Raw genomic sequence first — 21,174 nt, forward strand, 5'->3', positions numbered from 1 at the left:
TATTGGTATATCAAACTATTTTTTTTAATCTTTGTCTTTTTTTACTGACTAGATAGGAAGAGAGACTTCAGCTTCTATCTGTTTAGCCTTTGCCTAAACTCCCCGTTTTAAGTGTTGATAGCAACTGCTGAAATGAAGAATCAGGTGTCACATAGAATACGCATTCATTCGTAGAAAAAGCATAATTATTAAGTAGAAAATTATTTTAGTTGTTTTCATTGTTTTAGAAGTATTCTAGAGAAATACTGCTATGTTGTATTGGTTAGAAATGGGAGTAAAATTTATCACTGAAGAAGCGTTTAAAAAGATTTCTGTTCTTAAACTTGGTTCCTGTCTGTGGTTGCAATATTGGGCATAGAGCCATTTACTGGTGCCTCTTTCTCCTTTTTTCTGCTATCATAGTCTAGAAACAAGTAAAAATTATCTACTAAATAAATACCTTTTTTTTAAATACAAGGAATTGTAGCAAATACCTGTCTAAACATAGAATCAAGCTCATAATGTAAACATTGCAGGTTGTATAATGTCAACATTATAGCAAGTTGGCAAGTTTTTAAATCCTCACTCTCGCATTTTGTGTTAAATACTAAGATTTCAGCCTTAAGTTTTGTTCTTTTCAACCTTAATGGCTTAGTTTCATTTGGTTTATAGAAAATACGTTGGTTACTAAGGTGTCCCCTCTAACCGAACTCTTGCACCCAAACACAAACTCTCATGCAATTCAGATTCAGATGTAATCTTCTGCCCTAATGGTAGTCAAAACCAAAGGGACAATTTGTAACATTTAATTAAAAATGAAAAAGCTAAGAATACTTCACTAAAGCAAAATTAGCTTTGCTTGTATTACATTAAAATACCCATCAGATGTTAACAAAAGAAGCTTGTTTTCCTAGGAGGGGTGGAGGTGCTTGTGTTGTGGAAGTGAAGAGGTGGTTTGAAGAGCTTTGCGCTGCTGCTTCTCAGTGGCTTTGGCTTGTTGTGTTCACAGCATCACAAAGTGGCCTGTGGCTCGCGAGCAGAAATCAGGAAGGACTGAAATAGCTGTCATTGCAGAGAAGTGGGCTGGAAATTAAAATACAGGCCACCTGGCTACCACAGGTCATGAGGGAAAGCAGCATCTGTACATCTCCTTGTGGTCATGCCACATCCTGGGACAACTCTGGTCACTTTACTCAATGGGGAGGACAAATTGCTAGTTGAATCAAACTGCATTACTAAGAGGAAGCTTTGTGGTGTTTAGCATCTTGTAGATGCTTGAAATAATATGTACTGGACTTCAAAGTCTGGTTATTTTGCATCTCTTGTTTTCCTTCTTAAGATTTATAATTATGTGTAAGGTGTGAAGTTTGTATCTCACTGCTGCTTCTCTGGTTAGATATTTGCCAGGAGGAGTGAAAATTTCTCTCACCTCTAACCTTTTCTTGGTTGTAGGTAATCAAAACCTTGTAGTCTGAGTTTGGGGAGTTTATGGGGCTGAGAGATAATGCTTTATGGTTAGGCTGCTTTAGGTGAGTGGTTGGAGGACACACAGTCTCCTTAAGGTTTTGTATTGCCTGCAGATGGAAACCATGTCTATGCACTCTCCGTGGCATGGAGAGGAGGACGGCCCTTCTCGTTGTCTGAGGTTCGGTAGCTTCAGTCTGGCAAGGCTGTGTCGCCTTCTGTGGGGAATCACTTCTGAGTCTGAATACCATAGCTTGGCAGTGGGGGTTGCTGTGATTGGTGATAATCAAAATGTGATAGATACTTGCTCCTATTGTGGACATAAAGTGGATAAAGTAATGTACTAATACTAGGAGAGACTGAAAAATATTTCCAGCTACAGCACCATTTTTCCTAGGATTTGTAAGGTATAAGCAGGGAGGAGAAAAGAAATCCCACAAAACTCCTAGAAAAGCAGTAGTGCTTGTTACAGCTAATGTGACTGGAGAACTGATTACAACTTTTTTTTTCTACTCATGTTTAAACCACCATATGTAGTCCTATCTTCAGACAGCTTCTGTACTGGATATACTGTGCTTGCTTTCACAGGCTTGTTGAATTGAAATTAAGAAGGAAAATGTAGTTAGAAACAAATAAGCTTTACATTTGATGATTTGTAACAATCCAAAGGTCAAAGCAAAACTATTTGTCTTGGTTACAGTAAGAGCCTGTAAGTGCTTTATCTTGAGTTGCTGTGGATTGCATACTCAGTCTAAACTATTGACTTTAAAAATTGTATTAAGAATAAAAATTATTCCTTATTAGATGTCAGTAAATTTTGCTATTCTGTGTGTCTGATGCCCTGTCTTTTCAGAAAAAAATAATTGAAAAATAGTAAATCTTGTGTCTTAAACTTGTAAGTATCTTAATTTAGAAAATCGTTGTCATAGATTCAGCTAAGAATATCATACCTTTGAAGCTGGAAAACAAGAACCTGCTCCTTCTTGAGAAAAAAAAAAAGAAAAGAACTTGCCTATTAGCTGTATTGTTTCTGGTTATATATAAAAATGTTTGAATTTGCTGTGCTTCTGAGAGCTGGCTTGTATTCTAACTCATTAAATAATCCAGCAAACCATCTGGCATGTGCATGTGCAAAAGGAAGAAGAAATTTGGGCTTTTGATTAGTAACAATGGAAAATTCTTCAACCCTGCAGCTGAGCCTATGTTTTATGAAATTTTTATAAACTTATGTGCCTTGTCTAATGCGTAACTGTTATATACCATTTGAAAGAGGCTGGTTATCACTCTGATCTGGTTTGATCAGTTTAACTATTCGCACACCTTCATAGAAGAAGGGATGAGACTTGAGGACCAGTTTTTATTGGGCAGAGGGCGCAGAGTCCACACTGGTGGGCAGTGGGAGCCTCTTCTCGTCGTGTGCACCGACTGCCGCTTTGACTCCTGTTACCAACCCAAGTCCAACGCAGAACCCTGTGATATCTCACAGCAACGCGAGAGCCTGTGCCCAGGTCACGTGTGCCCACTTTGTTCTGATCAACGGCTTATTTGGTGGTATAATTCGGCTCCAGAGATGCCTTTGCTGAGGTGGATGTTGGTTGGGCAGGCTTTGATGTGCAATGTTTTTGGAGTGAGCTGGTCTGTGGGGAGCTGCTGTGCCCCTCAGCCTGTGGCTGGCTCTGACATTAGGGACAAGGGCTGGTTGTCAGCAGAACCCGTCCATTCGCTCCTGTCTGATGGGACAGGCTCCTTCCTGCAGAGCCTGTGACCCCAGATCTCAGCTCCTTACTGAGCAGTTAGAGTCATTGCTTCTGTATCCCATGCAGCAGTTGAGGTTGGCAGATGGAGGAGATCTTCTGGCAGGCTCCAGCAGCTGCTGGTGTCTGCTGGTGTGGTGAACCCATTGTGAAAAAAAGAGATGAAGCCATGGAGAATGTGGGTTAAATGCCAGCCTGCTGCTTGTAAATTGTCAGTTATCTTCTAGTGCAAACGATGAATATGGGAAACGAACAAGTAGAATGGCTTGTAAACACAGGGAACCAGGGGTTGCCACTGAAGATTAGGAAAGCCTGAGGTCTGCTATCCATTGCTGTTATGTTGCTTACAACGGGTGAATCAGACTCCTGCTTGATGGGAAACTGGTGTTTCAGTGTAGCTGTTTGAATGTGGGGTCAAAGCAAAGACAGGCAGTGGCATTAGAAATTTGGGTGAGGGCATTGAGTATTTGCGTGCGAGGGTCCCAGGAGTAGTGTCGGTGGGGGAGGAGGCCATGAGCTGAGGTAGATGTCAACAACCCATCCTGTATCCAGAATGCAGCCAGTTGAAGGAACTCCTGGCTCGGGTGTGTTCAAAACAGAGTTGCAGCCACTGGGACAGGAGATACAGGGAGAGGCACTTGAGATGTGGGGAATAGATGCTCTGAAAGACTCTACTGGAGACATGTGGAGGGAGAGACTTTTAGGACTATGTAGGGACTCCAGAACAACGTGAGAGAGGTCTCCAGGAGAGGACCAAAGCAGCATTTGTGGGACCCCACACTAGCTTCAGGTCTATATAGACCTTATGGTTGACCTCTTCTCCTGGACCATGTAGCCTCCCCCTTGGGACAAAGAGGCTGTGTCAGGAACCACTGCACTCACCCACCCACCTGCCCTCCTGGGCTGCACCACATCTGCTGAACAGTGAAGTCATGGTTTGTAAAATTGTGTCTGCAGCAGTGATGATAATGTTTTGGTATCTGAGCCCATTTGGACTTAAACTATGATGGTCAGGAGGTGACATCTGAAGCCGAGGGAGCCTTGATAGCCATCTTCTTGGAAGCGTGTTCAGTTTAGTAAAGCACTGAAAGCATTCTAATAAAAAACCCACAGTTTCCTTATCTGTGAGTTGTGTAGAGTTTTATACTAATGCTCTCTTCCTGTATGTTTTTTAAAATTCTGATCTCTTGACTCTTCTTAATGCTGCAAATTGTGAATCTGTCGAATTTACACACTGAACTTATACTATGCTTTTTAGGTGTATACTGAGGGAGTTTAGCTCCTCATTCGTCTCTTCCTCCTCTTGTTCCTTCTTTTGGTTTGGAAATTTTGTCCTATACCATTTGTTTCCGTGCTACTTGCAGCATCAAAATACTTCTCAAAATCACACAGAGCAGGGAGGGGGAAAAAAATACAACTGGAAATGTTGCCCATGACAGCTCATTGGTTATTTGTGCTCTTTAGCCAGGAAAACCTTTTTTAAACTAAGTAATGTGAACAGCTGGGATTGACATTTAAATATAATTTTGCAAAATATTGATGCCTCAGTTCGAGACTTTCAGTCACTTTTTTCTTCATTAGCATATTACGCTGGTACGAACATTTACTGGCAGTGCAGAAATGAAAGATTATTTCAAAACAAACAAACATAACAACAACACAACAAAACCAAAAGCAACTGCTGAAGAAAATGTGGTAGTGACAAGTATCATCCTACCACCTTGAAGTACATCTCTCTTTGAGTTCTTCCTCTGGACAATTCTTCTTTTTCTACTAAGTAGTCCATATTTTGAGGTAAGGGGTTTACGTTTGTGCAGATTCTCAAAACAGTTTGTGTTTGTGGGATAAACAGCAGGAACGAGGGGACAGCGCAGCTTTCTGAGCTGTTACGCGAATGCCTGAGTAGTAGAAGCTGCACAGTACAACAAATCGTATGACAATACTGAGGACATAAGTGCTTCTGCAGTTACTGTTTTCTATAATAGATAATGGTTATTGCTTGATAACACAGTGCAGTAGCTGTCACAAGCCGTTTTTCCTGTTAGGAAGACTGTAATTTTTCTCTTTTGTAGTTCATATTTCAGTGCATTAGTGTGCTGACCATACTGACAGCAACTTTGAGGTTTTTTTTTGCTTCCTTTTATAGCAGATTGGGTTTAGAACATGAAACTGATTAAAATGACCAAAATAAAGTGAGAAAAAGAAGTTCAGTTTTTCCTTTTTCTCTCTGGTTGCTTTGTCCACTTTCTGTTATTTATCAGAAGTATAGACAGTTTAGTGACTCTTTTTCAGGCACTTTTTCCTGAGTAGTGGAGCTTTGCATCTTTACAGGATGATGAGTGAGTTTTGGGTCTTTTCCTATGGAGTCTCCACATATTCCTGTGGAGTATCTTTTGCTATAAAGTACTTTCTGCAATGGCAGTTATTACTGAAAATGTCCTCTGTGTGTATTGTGTCCCTTTAGATACCTGAACACATTTGACCTTTGTTCTTGAAAGGCAAAGCTCTCAGAAGAAGAGCTGGAGGGTGGGAATCCCCATGTTCTTCAGTTCCGTGGTGTTGCCACCAGACATGTGTCTCTCTGAAACCTATGCAGGCCATCTGGGGATGTCACGATTTATTTTCCACCGCGTTTTACAGAAGTAATGGAAGTGCTCTTCCCAGAGTTGCAAACTACCTCCAAACTGCAAAAATACTCTGGATAAATCCTCAATCTGTCAAAAATAGAAGTGACCTCTTCACCTGTTCTAACAGCAAGATTGCACACACAAAAAATAAGTGTAACTTTGGTATTGGTGTGTTTTATACAGGAATGCTGTTTTGCTGATAATACTTGCGTTTTCTGGTCTGTGTTGCTTTCTCAGTTGTAGCCAGGAAAGAACAACCCCAGGCTGTTGGAAATGGTGTTAATGTCTGGATTGAACAGTTTCTGCAGGCTCTTTTATTAGTTTTTGTGATGTCTTCACCACTTCGTTTCGCTACAACTTTTTTCCTATGGTGCTAATAACTTTTGTGATTCTAAATGTTATTTAATGCTAAGTTGGGTAAACACCTCCTGGCACTGATGTTCTGCACCCTGATGTGACTGGAAGGGACACGAGTTACAAAATAGGAAGGTTCTTGCATGGCCGCTTGTGTCCTTCATTGACACAGAAATAACTCAAACTGGTGTGCAGCGGTGCCTGGGGACAGTGTGATGACAAGTGAGATGGAAGTGGTACCGATCAGTAGTAGCTAATGGCTTCAGTCAGTTATACTGGGTTTCATGTGTGATGAGGCTTGCTAACAGTGTAAGCTGGTGAATCTGGTGTCCTTGTCCCAGAAAGGTTAGTGATGTTTGAATGATTCCGGTGTCCTGCTGCTGACAGGATTTAAGTTAGGCTGAATTATTATCGAAGCAAATGAGATCCTTGTGATATGACCCGCTTAAAACACTTTTATGATAAGGTTTCTTAGCTAATTATTACTGGAAGTGACTCATGTGTTTTAGGAATTACATTTTAATACATCTAATTGCTTTTAAGAAAGTTTAACGCATATACTCTGTGACTAGAAAAAAACCCCTAAGAAATCTCATTTTGTTTTATACAGAATGCATCAAAATCAAAAATGAAGAAAAAAACAACTAAAACCCAAGAAGCCAAAAAAATCTTGAAGAAGAAATTTAAAGTCAACACAAAAATAGTTTTTACTGAAGATGGAGAGGTAAGATCAGTTCAAAATAACTGTATTTTAGTGAGAACTGCATTTGTAGTTTCTTTAAAGACAAAAATACTGGATATCTGTATAAAAAGATACAGTTTACAAAAGTGTGTGGTTTCCATAATTGGTTTAAGTTTTGCAAAACTGTTTGCTTTCCATTTAGAATTCAGTTCCACTGGGAAAAAGAAGAATGCTGAGCACTGACCTCTTGTCACCTTTGTATGTGAAAGATACTTGTATGAGAGCTGTTACTGGTTGTACAGAACTGTACCTCTTTTCTGCCTATTGTCTTCAATTTCAGGTGGAATCGAGAGTCTGTTTCTATCTTACAGAAATGTAAAACACTTTTTCTGTAGATATTTGCTAAAGCTCCCCTAAATCTTGAGTTAATGTACTGGAATTGTAAGAAGTCCCTGGTTTTCTTTCCAGCGTTCACTATTTCTAGATTAAAAATGTTGTTAGGAAAGCTAAGGAGACACCAGATTTTTGCCTACTGGTGCTGATGTAGCAGTGCACTGAAATTTGTCAGTAATTTAACTGGATCTTTTGATAGCCCCTGGAAAATGTTTTGATTTTATACTGAAAGGAACTATTGGGAATGCCAGGCACTCTAGGGTTTCGTTGTGGCAGTAACCTCGCTGCAAGTATCCGTGCTCCATAAACTTTTCTATACATTTGATTTCACAGCTTCACGTGCTATATATGTTGGTTTTCCGTTTCCAGAATTAAAGAAAAAAAGTAGATACTGGTTGTTTTTTTTTTTTTTTACTCTAGATTAATCTCAGTAAGGCTTAAACTGAAAGTGGTCACCTTTACAAGTATATAATTTGCTTTTGTGAGCAAATAAAGCATTTGATATTGCAGATGAAGGGAGTATAGCCATATAGTTGCTGACATTAGACAAAATTTGAAAGCTTTCAGAGGTTGCCCCATTGACTGGAAATAATATCTTCAGGTATTTTAGATATTCAAAAGCTGCTGTGTCATTTTAAATTTTATATGCAAATGCTTTATGTATCTATGCAATGAAGCAAAAAGGACTGAAGATGGAGGAAAAAATAGCACAAAGATTACAGTTAGAAAAGTAGCACAGTGGAGAAGTGGTGACTTGTTTAACAAAGCAAGTAGTTTGCATCTGTGGATGTCATTCCTGCTGTTCTTCTGACCTGTGTAAAACTGCTTTACAGTTCTACTGCTCTAATGCACATGCTTTTCTTTGGTAAAATAAGGATCCTTTAAGAAATACTTCTTTCTAGAAAATACAAATACACAAACTACATTTTACAAATGGAAGTGGAAAAGGTTTGGTTTATCAGTATCCAGGTGAATAACAGCCTGTGTGCATTAGGGAATCCTAAAGGTGTTTGGGTTTGCATTTGTATCTCAATGATATATTTTCTGCTATATAGTTCCTTTTTTAGATTTACTACTCTACCAATCCATAAGCAAGAATGATTTTGCAAAGACTTGAATCATCAAACAATTCCAATCAAGTTTTCCTATAATAACCCATGAAACCCTCCATATTTATTCTTCTTGCTTTCCCTAAAACATGAATCTGCAGTCATGGTTTTTCATGTGCTGTGTAATGAAGGCTTATCTCCTTTTTCTCTCAGTTAATATGCTGGGATATTGATTGTTTATATGAAAACATACTGTTTAGATTTACTTGTGTTTTGTTCTGTTGGATATATTTTGGAGAGTCATTTGTTGAAAGCAAATATAATTTTTCTCCCAAAATGACTAGCAGGATTATAAATGATTTGTTCCATTAGGCAAAGAGAGAAAACAAGGAGAAGAAGTTGAAGTGAATCCATTAAACAGTAATATGGTATAATGGAGACATTATTTTCAAATACTTGTTTTTGACTGAATATGGTATTTAATAAGTTTTCCAAGTTTGTATTATGCAAAAGTTTTGTTTGTTTTTTTCCTTTGCAAGTGGCCTTTTTATTTAGTCTAGAAAAAGAATGTATTGGAATATTTAGGACATCAACACTTTCTGGAAAAATGATTCTAACCATTGTTTTTCTTGTTGACATGTGTAATTCAGTTGGTACAGCAGTGGCCACCTGTGCAAAAATCCAGTTTGGCAAGAGCAGATGAGGAAGATGATGCCAGTGGTATCAACTTAGATAAAGCAAAAGAGATACTGCGGGAAGAAGACAAATTTGACAAAGAAGCATACAGGAAGAAAGTAAAGGAAAAGCACAGGGTAAGTGGATTTGTACCTCATTTACTGAAGTGCAGAAATAGAAACTGCTATGGATTATTCAGTGAGGAAAAATGCTTAAATATATTGTGAAAAAAGTGCAGTACAAGTTCATTTAAATTCATCAGTTTTCTCAGGACTGCAGTGCAGACAAGAAGGCTGTTCTGACATAAGTAGCTGGATAACACAAGGCCTTATGCAATCAGTACCAGTTGTTGGTAATGGTGGAGTTTTAATTACAGCTTTAAAATCTGGTAAGAGTTTAGTGGGAGCATTCTTTTTTTTTAAGCAGTGTTGAGTGGAAGGGTTTGTTTCACAGAAGAGAGTGCTGTTTGGTATATGTGCTGTAACAAATGTTGAAGATGTTCAGTGCGAAGGGAAAGCAAAAAAGTGTCTCTGAATTGTCTTCAGACTACTGCTCGCTCAGTGTTCAATATCACATTGCAGGTAGGTAAAAGTACTAACTTTTTGCATCAGTCTTATTAGAGCTATCAGAATTTATTTCATGAATTATTTAAATAGTGCCAAATAATTTTGGCTGTAATTTGAAAACTTCAGTGTCTGCAGTCTGGCTTTTCTTAGGCGTTTAAAAACCTTTAAATTGCAGACCATGATTTTGCAAACTGGTTCTCTGTTATTTGTTGTGGACCAAAGCACAGTTTTCTGACCTTGTCATGTAAGAGTCATGTGGGATGCAGTTGGATATCATTTTGTTCAGAGATCGCTCTGTTAGTCATCATGAAAAGGGTTTGTATTTCTCCATGTAACAGATAAATGCGAGATCCCAGGTGTGTGTGTTATTAAAGGCCTGCTTTATGCTCAAAGCTTCTAATTTCCAAAGCATTAAAAAGTGTTTTATTACCCTGCTCTGCAAGTGCTGGCTTTATCCAGTTTGACTTTTGATTTCTAGTGATTCGTGCTACATTTTCTAGTGTCTCTTAAGGTTTGTATTTGAATAAAATAGTTTGGAGGGGTTTTGTGAAATCTTCAGGATATATTTGGGCACATAAGTGTTCCAGCTAAAGTCAAAGCATACTTCACACATTTAATTCCAAAGTCTACTCTAGTAGTCCTGTTACAGTCATTTGACATCTACAAAAAACTCACCTTTTCATTAGCCAAGTGCTGCATTTGAATGTAGCTGAAAAGAAATAATGTTTACTGTGCTATAGGTGAAATTATAGTCAATTTTATAGAAAGCAATGCTATCAGATTTCAAGGATGTAGTTTAATAAGTAAGGAAGGAGATACAGATTTATGACTTTTGAGTCAATCTGCTATTCCCTAGCAAATTCATACACTTTGAGTGACAAAGTTGCATGTTTGACATCAGACTTCAATGATTAAATACTTAATCAGTTGGTCTTTTAACACAACTTCCTTCCTCCTTATAATGCTGAGGAGAACAAATGATGAAATATTTCAACTGTGGTGATACTATGAAAAGATAATGCCTCTTTTCAGAAGTGAGGTGGGCAAAATGAGCAGAACTGGCTGCATCATATATATATATATAAATTATGAGAAGTATCAATTTTCTTGTAACCTATGTAAAAGAGATTCGAATGTGCTACCAACAAAGGATATGAAAGCAGCAAAAAGACGAGACTTTCTTACCTTATTTTAATGACTTCAGATTTTGCCTCAGTGCAGATGTCTTAGTGCCCCTTCTTGTGTCATTGAAAGAGGAGCTTTTGAAAATCACGTACTCTCATCCCATCTTACGCATCCCCTCACTGGCATTCAGCAGTCCCTTTCATACAAAGTCTGAAATCCATCGCTGTCACTGTCATTGCTGCTTTTAAAATCCTCCGTACTTCACTGTCGGCCAAAATACATCATGGCAGAGCAAGAACTCTGTCGTCTGACCTTTTCTTTCTGCAATAACACTAATTATTTCTTTCCCATCTTTGTTTGCATTTCCTTCCTGCAAGCAGACTGCTGTAGATCTTTGTCCATTTGACATCCTTTCTAACAGCAGATGTGACAACTCTCCGATTCTTGGTTTTCCAGCTTGGTTTCTGAATTCTCCTACAAATCTCTCCCAGCTCTTTGAAAAGAAAAAAAAAAAAGGTGGTTAAGTTTTTCCTCTCTGCTTTTGCTTCAGGTTTGTTCAAGATCTTTGCTTAGCTTTTTCGTCAATTCAGCCTTCTTCTGTTCCTTCACTTTCAGCAAGTTTTGAATGTCCATATATTGATTCCTCTGGATTTCTTTTCTTCCTACTGCAGCTGATGCTTGGTGTAGTTTCCTGGTTTGTATGTTTGGCAGTTCTTACTTCTTTTCTTTATAGCAGTTTTTGAAACATGCTAAATTTATTAAAGTTATTATATAGGTAGATTAGAAGACCGCTAGAGACAAATGCATTGTTCTGTATAAACTAAATGTAGCAGTCTGCTACATGGTTAAGTACTTCAGTAGTCCAAAAGTCCTCCGAAGCTGAATATATGCTAATACCTGAAGTGTCTATATTGGCTTCAAAGCGGTGACTTAGAATAACAAAATAACTTACGGAACGCCATGAAAGCGTATGTTACTTCATCCAGGTTTTTGTATCTTGCACATGGGTTCAGATTTTGATTTAGATCATCAATGGTGTAGAAAAAGCAGTGATTTTATAAAGCTTGTCATTTTATAGGTTGTCTTCCACTGAGAATCTTTCTCTTATGGTTTCTTCAATATAATCTTGAATAGTAAAGATCTTTGGGGAAAAAAAATAATTTCTTAAAATCAAAACTTGCACAAAATTTGGTTTTTTTTTTAGGTGAATATGGCCTGTAAGCTTAATAAGAACTTTCCTTGAGAAACTATTTCTGATGAAGAGCAAAACTATTCAGAAAGTATCCACAGGCCATTGCTTTAAATCCATTTTGGATGTCATTTAATTGAATGAGCGCAGTTTTCAGTATGATCAGAAAAATGTTTTGATGCATTCATGAGATGCTTGGATTAGATGAGATGTGTGTTGCAGTTGCCTTAAGGCTTGTAGAAACCTGCAAAGTGTCTACACTATAATTAGGTTTCCTTCATGAGTCTCACATTTTGTTATCCTCTCTTTCCCATGCAAATGGAGGAAAATTGAAAATGGATAAAAATAAATAAAATCTGGGGTATAATTATGATTTAATTAACGCTTATTGAAGTTTTGGAAGCAAAGTAAATTTTAGCAGTTGAGCACAAGGGAAAGGGCAGTAACACTGATCAGGATGGTATGAAAAGAATTCTGCATTAATGGATATTTAATGGCAGCCCAGTGAGAGGTATAGATTTGAGCTCTTTTGAAGTGTGTAAAATGTTACAAAAACAGTAAAGAGAAGAGTGAATAAAGTATTCAGAACATGTTTTTGCACTCCATTTTTCAAGTTTTCAACTGAAAATGCACTGTTATTAGGAGGAAAATAGTGGCAGTGAGGGATTCATCTCACTTCTTAATAACCTCTCTTTCTGTGTACTAGCCCAAGCTCAGAAAAATACCCAATGGTGCTGAAGGGAAAATGAATAGAAGCCTTATTTCATACATTATTTTCCAGCAAGTAAGATATGCTGTGAACTTTGGATGATCAACATGAGAAAATGGCTAGAAGTGTTTTTCATTTGATTTTATTCTGTTTGGCTGGTATTAGTAGCAAACAAGCTGAGGCTGTGTTCAGGGGCCTGGTGCTGCGAGATGTGGCGGTTCTGTGCCTCCCTGGAAGATGCTGAACAACCACAGCTGTTGTGGTAGGACAACAGTTAGACTCCAGGTCACGGGGGCATCTTTCAGAAGATGTTGCACTGTAAGCGTTGTACCACAAGTCTGTATTTTAAATACCATATATATTTTGTATTTTGAACACTCCTTGCAGAATCTTCTAGTGATACTGCTGTTGCTGGGAGGAAACTGGAGATGTTTTGTGGCCCTTGTGCTACTGAAATGGTGCTGATTTGTACCACCTGAAGTTTAGAGTTATGTGGTCTCTTAGTTTTGCTCCTGCTGTTCTTAATTCAGGAAAAAAAGACAGAGCTATTTTAGAAACTGTATTGAGAGAGACTAACTCTGTTTGGTTTGTTTCCTGTTGCCTAAATGCTTTTGTTAGTGGGCCCTAAATATGTCCAGTATACATACCCACACTACCAGGCTCTTACACAGTCACTGGCCTTGACCTTGGGTTTTTCCAGGTACTGGACTTTCCACACAGTCTCACAGTGCCTTGCAAATATTCTGTTACAAGTTTGCTCTTTCATGTGAGACTGATAAATAACCTTTTTTTATCTTGTTCTTACCCGTTACGAAGTTTTGGGTGAACCTTTTCAAAGTTGTCTTGTGTGGTTCCTTCAGTGTTCAGCTATCAATGACTTAGGAGTTCAGGTCTCTTGTTGCTGTTTGCCTTACTGCTCGTCAGGATTAGCGTATTTGGTGTTCAGTTTATTACTTTTTCTGCTTTTTATCTTTGTCTCACTGTTAACAGGGTATCCTTAGAAACCACATTATTAGATTCAAGGTATCCCTAGAGAGACCATCCAGGTAGATTGAAATGTAGAGTTCAAAAGGAGTGTTTTCTAATAATTTTTGCATCAGTATATGTGGGGGAGAGTAGGACAGAGACTAACTATTAATTTTATATTAATTCACACACAGTTCTTAAGAATTTGTAAGGGATGCTTCCTCTAAGGAAGAATAATGGAGTTATAATACTAGTGATGATTTAACAGCCTCGGTGCTGAGAATTAGAGCTGATGTTTAAAAACCATGATGATTTCTGGGTGCATTTAAGGAAAGACGGTACCATACAGATATACAGGGTGTCTAGCATGCTTGGAGAGAGTACTTGGAAAACTATGGTCACCTAGTGATGACTTGGACTCTGCATGAATTGAGTTGATCCAATGAAAGATGCACTTGATGTAGGAATTTGAGAAAAGAGACCTAAATTTACTTATCAAGGAAGAATTCTCTTCTTTTGCAACCTGCAGTTGGCCAAAGGTTGTAATCAAACTGTGAGTTTATTTTTAAAAGCAGGAATGCTGGTAATTCTAAGTAGTAGGAGAATGGTATGGCCAAAGCAGTTGTCAGCCCATTCTTGTAGCAGATTATTTTTCCTCTATGTGTCTCTTGCCACACCACATTCCTCAAGGTTTATTTCCTGCGGTGATGTTGTAGCCTTTGTCCCTCTCCTGCCCCCTGCCCAATTCTCACCCTGTGCCGTGGCTGTGCGCCCCATGGGAAGGCTCTGGGGGGGAACGCCCCACGCCTGTCCCTTCCTTCAGCAGCCCCCTCTGGCCAGAGCTCTGGGCTCTGTCCCTCTCCCCATCCTGCACATGATTTCTGTTGATGACAGAGTAGTTATGATTTAAGCATGTTTGGTTTAGAGTTGTAATAGATCATTAAATACTGTGTAGAACCAGTTAAAGAAACAGAAAAGACTCCAGCAGGATTTTCTTTATTTTATCAATTTTTTACTTGTGATTAAAATAAATAAATAAATAAATAAATGCAATTAATAAAAAGAAAAATAGATGCTATACAGCACAGACCATTCAGTATGCTGGAAGAAAAATGTACTCATGAAAAATAGTATTTGTAGTTTGAAATCAATCAGTACATTAATTCTGGAGAGAGATAGCATCATATTTCAACAGAAAGAATAGGAAGGGAAAAAAATCACAGTGCAGTTTTATGCTCTTTAAGTAAAGCACTTCAATAGTCCTTCATTTGAGGTGAAATTTGCCAGATTTCAGTGTAGTTGTATAGCTGGTTTAATGTGGTGCTGGGTGAAGACGATAACATTCTCTTACGTAAAGACTGTGCCAGCATAGGAGCAAAATATAATGGGGAAAAGGTTGCTGCTGAGAGGAGCGTTTAGCGGAACGGCAAAGAAGAAAAGTATTAGAGATGGAGAGATGTGTAAAATAAATCAAGAGAGTATTGCTTTGTTGGAAAACCTACCTGAGCCCTTTCATAAAAGCTGTTGTGTGCAGGCAATGCCGCTGTTGTGTTCCAAGTGCAGAGCTATTAAGATAAGGGGAATGGACACTGACAGGTGAGTTGACAGGCATCCCATCCTTTGTCACTCTCAGTAGCATTGCTCTGGCCTCTCTGTGCTGATGGCGGAGGCAAGGCCTTGCTCATCGTTTGTTTTCTTGCACTTCAACAGCTGGATGGGCTACACTTAAAGCTTGAAGTACCCTTGGATGTTGTCTAAGAGCTTTTCTGGCAAAATCAAGAGTTCTTGGCCTCATCTTCTTGATGTGAAAAAAAAGAAAAATAACTGCGAGTAGGTTGTTTGTGTAAACTGTAATCGGATGAATGCCAGGAAAGCGCAGCTGTGTGTGGAGGCTTAACTTGAGCTGCAGTGGAATCACAGCCGTAGTGCTATGAGGAGCTTCCAGCACCAGGCTGCCCGTCCTGCAGTGCCACGGCTGCCGTCATGCTGACCTCTGCCCATCCTGCAGTGCCATAGCTGCTGACACGCTGACCCCTGCCTGTCCTGCAGTGCCACGGCTGCTGGCATGCTGACCCCTGCCTGTCGCAGCAGGCTCTGAGGGAGCTGCCCCCTGGCTGCCGAGGCCGGGGGTGCTGCCGGGTTCCTGGCTCTGCAGGCACAGGGATCCAGGGGTTTCTGTCTTTTCTCAGACCTGGTGTGCGGGAGCCGGGTGTCACCTTAGGAACAGCTGCCTTAAGACAGCGCAAGAGTCTGTGACCTGTCTGGATTATGAATTCCTGATCTTAAATGGTATCATCCCTTCAAAACCAGAAGCAGCCAGGGCAGACGAAGTGCATTTTCATCGGCCTTTTTCCTCTGCTTTTATCTAGAAAATACTAGCAGTGCAACCCCCATTTGCTTTGTCATTAAGATTTTAGTTCAGAGCTTTAAATGTTGCTTTTAAATGCCATTAGCTAACTTAATTCCTGATGTAATTCTGTTGAAACTGTATTTTGAGTTGAATTAGAGTTACCTTTACTTCTCTCTGTGTATGTGTATACAGGGTTGAATGGAGGGTTCTGTGAATTAATTTGAAAGAATCCCTTTGATTTCTGCAGGTTCAGAATCTGGCTCAGATGATGTTTGTAGACAAGAAAGGTGGTTACTGGACTGCCTCTGTATTTTGATTACTATGATTTAGTATGTCTTATTGGTAGACTGTTTGTGAGAAACAAATTTTATGTATATATGTGTCCTACCTTGTGTCACTTTCCTCTTCAGTCGATGAGCATCCCAAATCACTTTCATGACAATATATATATTTAAACCAGACAGTGTACTTAAAAGCTTTAGATTTTTTTTATCCTTACCACATGTTCAGTGTGTTCAGATATTAAATGAGATGAATAATTTTCAGTTCTGTGCACTGGTTTCCTGTGTTGGTTTCATTCTAACAGCATTCTTTTGAGGGTCAGTTTCTGCTAGTTTATGTTTTCTTCTTTTAAATGAGAATGCCTTTTTTTCCAGCTGCCTCTAAGACTTTTTGCAGTGCTTGTTTAATGTTTGTCACTGTGCCGTCTTTCACATGCCTTTGATGCCACGCTCTTCCTATGTTGTCTTAAATATATCATACTAAGCCCATGTGTTTCAGTTTTCCTCCTTATAAAGTCAACATCAGCTCTGACATCATCTCTACAGATGAGGTTTACATTGTTATGTTTATATACTTTGTTGCTTGAAGAGATTATTTAATAGATTTCTAAAACCAAATGTTAAGAGATTAAAAAGAAAAACCCACAACAAAACAAACACAAAATAATAGGAAAGCTTTTCCCTGAAGGTGTTAAGATTTGTGTATTTAATAGGAACCAATTTTGTATTTAATTTCCATATTTTTTTAATAATATTCAAAGTACTACTAATAAGTTGATTCAATTTTATCTTACAGTTGCGAATGCTGGTTTGTTTTGGTGGTTGGAGCGTTTCTTGCATGTTGATGATTTGCTAATGTGTATAGCAAGACAAATGTTGAACTACATAGCAGTATAAAATGTAGCAGTGGCCAAGAAGTGACTGCTGAAACAGAATTTATTAACTCAGCCTGTATTTGGTCCTTGCCCATTCTGTTTATTTTTAAGTAATTAATAAAGAGGTCGCAGTAATTCTGTTTTTTCTTCCATCCACATGTGCAGAGCAAACCCACCATAGACGAGGGCACGGTTTGATCCGTGTTGGCTCACATGTGTGCTGATTGTGCAGCTACAAGTTAGTAAACTTGCTTTATGGGCTGCTGCCATATTTATTAGAACTAGATTTTCAGATACCAAGTTGCTTGAAAGCTGAGCAGTTTAAAAAATAATAATAATAACAAAACAACAACAACAACATATTTTGCATGTAAGCAGCACAGACTTGGTGTGAAATCTGAGGTAAGACAATATGTGGGGTACCACCATGCCACTTATTAAGTCAGTTTTCAGAGCACATTTGTGCTTTAGAATTTGGGTGGAAAACAGTTCTTGAATACGATGAGGCCAGTGTATGAGGGATGTTGTGAACTTCAAAACAGCTGTTTGTGCATTTTATGCAGCACAGCTGATTGTGCTTGACTATGTTGCACTAAAATAACAAGAGATAGTAAAATACTGAGAAGTTACATCAGGTACTGATATCAACTAAGATGTATTTGCAAATGACAGATTTTTCCAGAGAACAGAGTGATTTGTTCCAAAACTTGGCCACCTCTAAGATCTGTTGTGTGGTAGACCACTACCTCAGCTGTTACATAGAACAGGTTGGTAGCTCCAAGTCACAGCATCAGTATGTAAAAAATCAGTTACTAAAAACTCAGCATTAAAATCTTTGATCAAAACCTGTGGGAGTTATGAGCATTTAAATAAAAAGACTTCAGATGACTCAGATGAACAGGAAGTTTTTACAGGAAATAGGTTTGCCATAGGCTTTTTTAATGCTGTCAGGGCTAAACAGGCCATCAGATTAATTAGTTGTATTGATTAAAACTATTTCTTGCCTTTAGGTAAGCAAATAGAAGAGGTCAGTGACATTTCAGGCTTGTAAAACTGCTGTGTATCACCAACTAAAGGAATTGATTTAATGGAAGTCTGAGCCATTATGACCTGTGTGCAAATTCTTTAAGAGAAGGAAAGGAGACTTTCATCGTACAGATATCTTACAAATTAATAAGCTGAAAGAAAAATGACTGTATGAAATAAAGCTGTTAATAGTACATGGCAATAAACCCTGTATTTTTTGAATATTGCAATTAACCCTCTGGACAAAGTAAAACGAACTCTTAACTGTGGAAAGAAGAGACTCAAAGGAAGAGCAGGAATGTGGAGGGTGTAGCAGAGAACAACTTTCAGCTTTGAAAGTTGCTGCATCTACTTTTTTATGACCAAAAACTTGACTTTTAAGCTGTTTATACATGCATCTTTCACATCTTCCTAACCTCACCAACTAGAGTGAGCTGCTATGCTACTATTATGGTTTTTTTTTTTTCAGTGTCAACTTGAGAACATGAAATGTAAATGTCAGAATATTTCTTTTTAATAAGCGTGTTGGAGTCTTGAGGAGAAGTGAAAGGGGTATGATTTTCTTGTTTCAAAACCCAACAGTGAAAGAAAGAGGAAACAGGAGTGTGAAAAGAAGGCAGCAGCAGCCTTCTTAAGTCCAGGGTTAGCAACAGCGAGTAGCTTTTCTGCATATTAGGAGCTGCTTTACCCACAGCTTTGGCTCCTGGTCGGGCAGAGCTGGTTCTGCTGTCGGCTCTAGTGCAGGAAAGGTAGAAGGTTTCAATAACTGTAACATTTCTTTGTTTTGTTGAAAGCCAAATGGTTTAGCCATATTACACGATGATGACTGAAAATTTTCACCCCTGTGATTACCGAGGTTGTTAACCATACTTGTTAACTAGATGTGTAATTGTGGAGAAAAAAAAAAGCTAATTTGCAGGATAAGCTGATTGAGAAGGTCTCTGAGCTATGTGATACCATTAATGACGAGCCAAATGGAAGGAATATAATGCTCACCACTATGGTTTTTGGAAAGTAGTGGACTGCGTGTGTTAATGTATCTTTGTCAGAGCAGAATCTGGTTTGTAAATACATCTGTGGAATACACTGACATTTCTGCAAGTCCTTTCACTTAAGTGTTTTGATTAAAAAATAAACATGGCACAAATTTAATGGACCAAAACCTCAGTAATTGGAACATCCCAAACCAGTGGCTTCTGATTAAGTAGATGTTTCTAGCAGGATTTGTTCTATGGGAAATGTATTATTGCAAGATTTATTTGGTTTTTTTAGTGACCTGGAAGAAAGCTTTCTTGCAAAGTTGGACTTGAACAAAGAAAGCTGTGTTTTAAGATAGGCAGAAATACAAATTTCTAGGAAGAAGAAATTTAGTATAGAGTTTTAGGACTGAAAGCTCTTCCCTTAGAGATATAGACCTTGAAGAAGATTTGGGTGATGTCAGTTGATCAATTCAACATGAACTATTGCAGGAGTATATTTCTGACAGGATCAGAAAGGCTGATAGAATTATTGAATGTACAAGCAGAAGTGACAGGTAGGGTTGGGGAGAGGGTGAGGTCTCAGATATGTCTGGCCCTGAAATATTTAGGAACGTAGATCTGTATGCTGACAGACATCTGAAGTTGATATTCTTCATGTTGCAAATGAGAAAGTTAACAGGATGCATGATAAGCATGTATCTACATAAGGACCTGAACTTTGATAATGAGGGTTCCTTCAAACTGGTTGAGAGACCAGTTAGACAGTTTAAACATGGTCTAAAAATCAAAGATAAGTAGGCTCAGACTAGCAACAGCAGTAACTAGTAAGAGCAACTGGTTCTGGAAGATCGTGGTGTACTGTCCTTCAGTGATAGAACATTTTTCTAAACCAGGGTATGACCATTGCAGTGGGACTGATTCAGTCCTACAACTTGTGTTGTGCTAGTCAAGCACATCAATCCCATCACCTCTCCTGTTTTGTAAGGCCCTGAATCTGGGGTACTCAATCTATACAAACTGGTTCTTAAATGACATCTAGATAATCTGCATTTAGCCTCTGTTCAAAACTTGCGTCCACCATGTTGCTGACGTGGGATGATGAGTGTTCTGCCTACTGCCTTTAAGGTGAGGTTGCTTGGTTTTGGTCTAAAGGGGTTGTCAGCACTTTCTTAGGAGTTAAGCTGCAACGAATTATTGCCATGATTTTTGTTTAAACTTCTTTCTTATCGTCAGTGTTGATAGCCCAGCAAGGACATGACTAGATCTTTCAACTGTGAAGAAGGTGCTATATGGGTGCAAAGAATAGCTATTCAATATAATTGCAAAAGAAAATATGGATGTTTGACTTTGCTATTGTAGATAAAAGAGTAGTGAATCAGATTGTGATGTTTTAGGACTTTATCTGACAGCCTCATGGTGCTGGGTTATGAAGTTGTGCTGTAACGGTGTCAGCCACTGACATAATTAAGTATTCATACCTTGAAACATAATATTTTTGGGTTTGTGCTCTATTAAATGGAAATAAATGAAAAATCCATTTGATCTCTAAATTAAGTGTTATTTTTGGAAGTAATGCTTTATAGCTTGATGGAACAGTGATAAACTTGGCGTTCTTATTGTGTTACATGTTAGATATTCCAGGAAAATCCAGACTTTTCTGGTTTTGTGTTTTTTTTTGTGTGTTCTTTTTTCTTCCCCCCCCCCCCCCCCCATGTGTGAAAACTAGTGCTGGACAGTTTAGTAATTATAGATAGTAACAGGCTTATCCATAGAGAAACAGAATCTATTCACGTGAAATAAATTAATATAAAACTCTTTGACTGGTTCAACTTGGCCTCATTTGATTGCTTTTTACAACTGTCTTATAGTACATTGTCCATGTGTGTTCTGCCTGGGCCCATATTTCTTCTTAGCAGTAGCAGAGTGAGAATGAATGATATCGGAGTTAAAATACTCATCACAGTCTTTGGAGATCTGTGTTTCTGGCTGTGCTCTAGCATTTTGTTGTAACCTAAGGCAAGGTAGTTAATGTCTGGGTTTTATTCAGTCATATGAAAGGGTGTCTTTATTATGTGGGGATATTACCTTGGCACAGTAGAATATACAGTTGTCCTCTGGGTGATAGGAAAT

At 38.5% G+C, this 21,174-nt stretch overlaps 1 protein-coding gene across 1 annotated transcript in view; it reads left to right on the forward strand.

Annotated features, from left to right (window-relative positions):
• The window catches only part of DDX10 (DEAD-box helicase 10), a 180,361-nt gene that overhangs the window by 103,009 nt on the left and 56,178 nt on the right, over positions 1 to 21,174 (forward strand). Inside the window, exons 14-15 of the mRNA XM_065831453.2 lie at positions 6,789 to 6,902; positions 8,953 to 9,114. Of these exons, the coding sequence (XP_065687525.2) occupies positions 6,789 to 6,902; positions 8,953 to 9,114 (276 nt within the window). The remainder of the gene's footprint in view (positions 1 to 6,788; positions 6,903 to 8,952; positions 9,115 to 21,174) is intronic.

This window comes from Patagioenas fasciata, chromosome 1 (assembly GCF_037038585.1).
Source record: "Patagioenas fasciata isolate bPatFas1 chromosome 1, bPatFas1.hap1, whole genome shotgun sequence".
NCBI lineage: Eukaryota > Metazoa > Chordata > Aves > Columbiformes > Columbidae > Patagioenas > Patagioenas fasciata.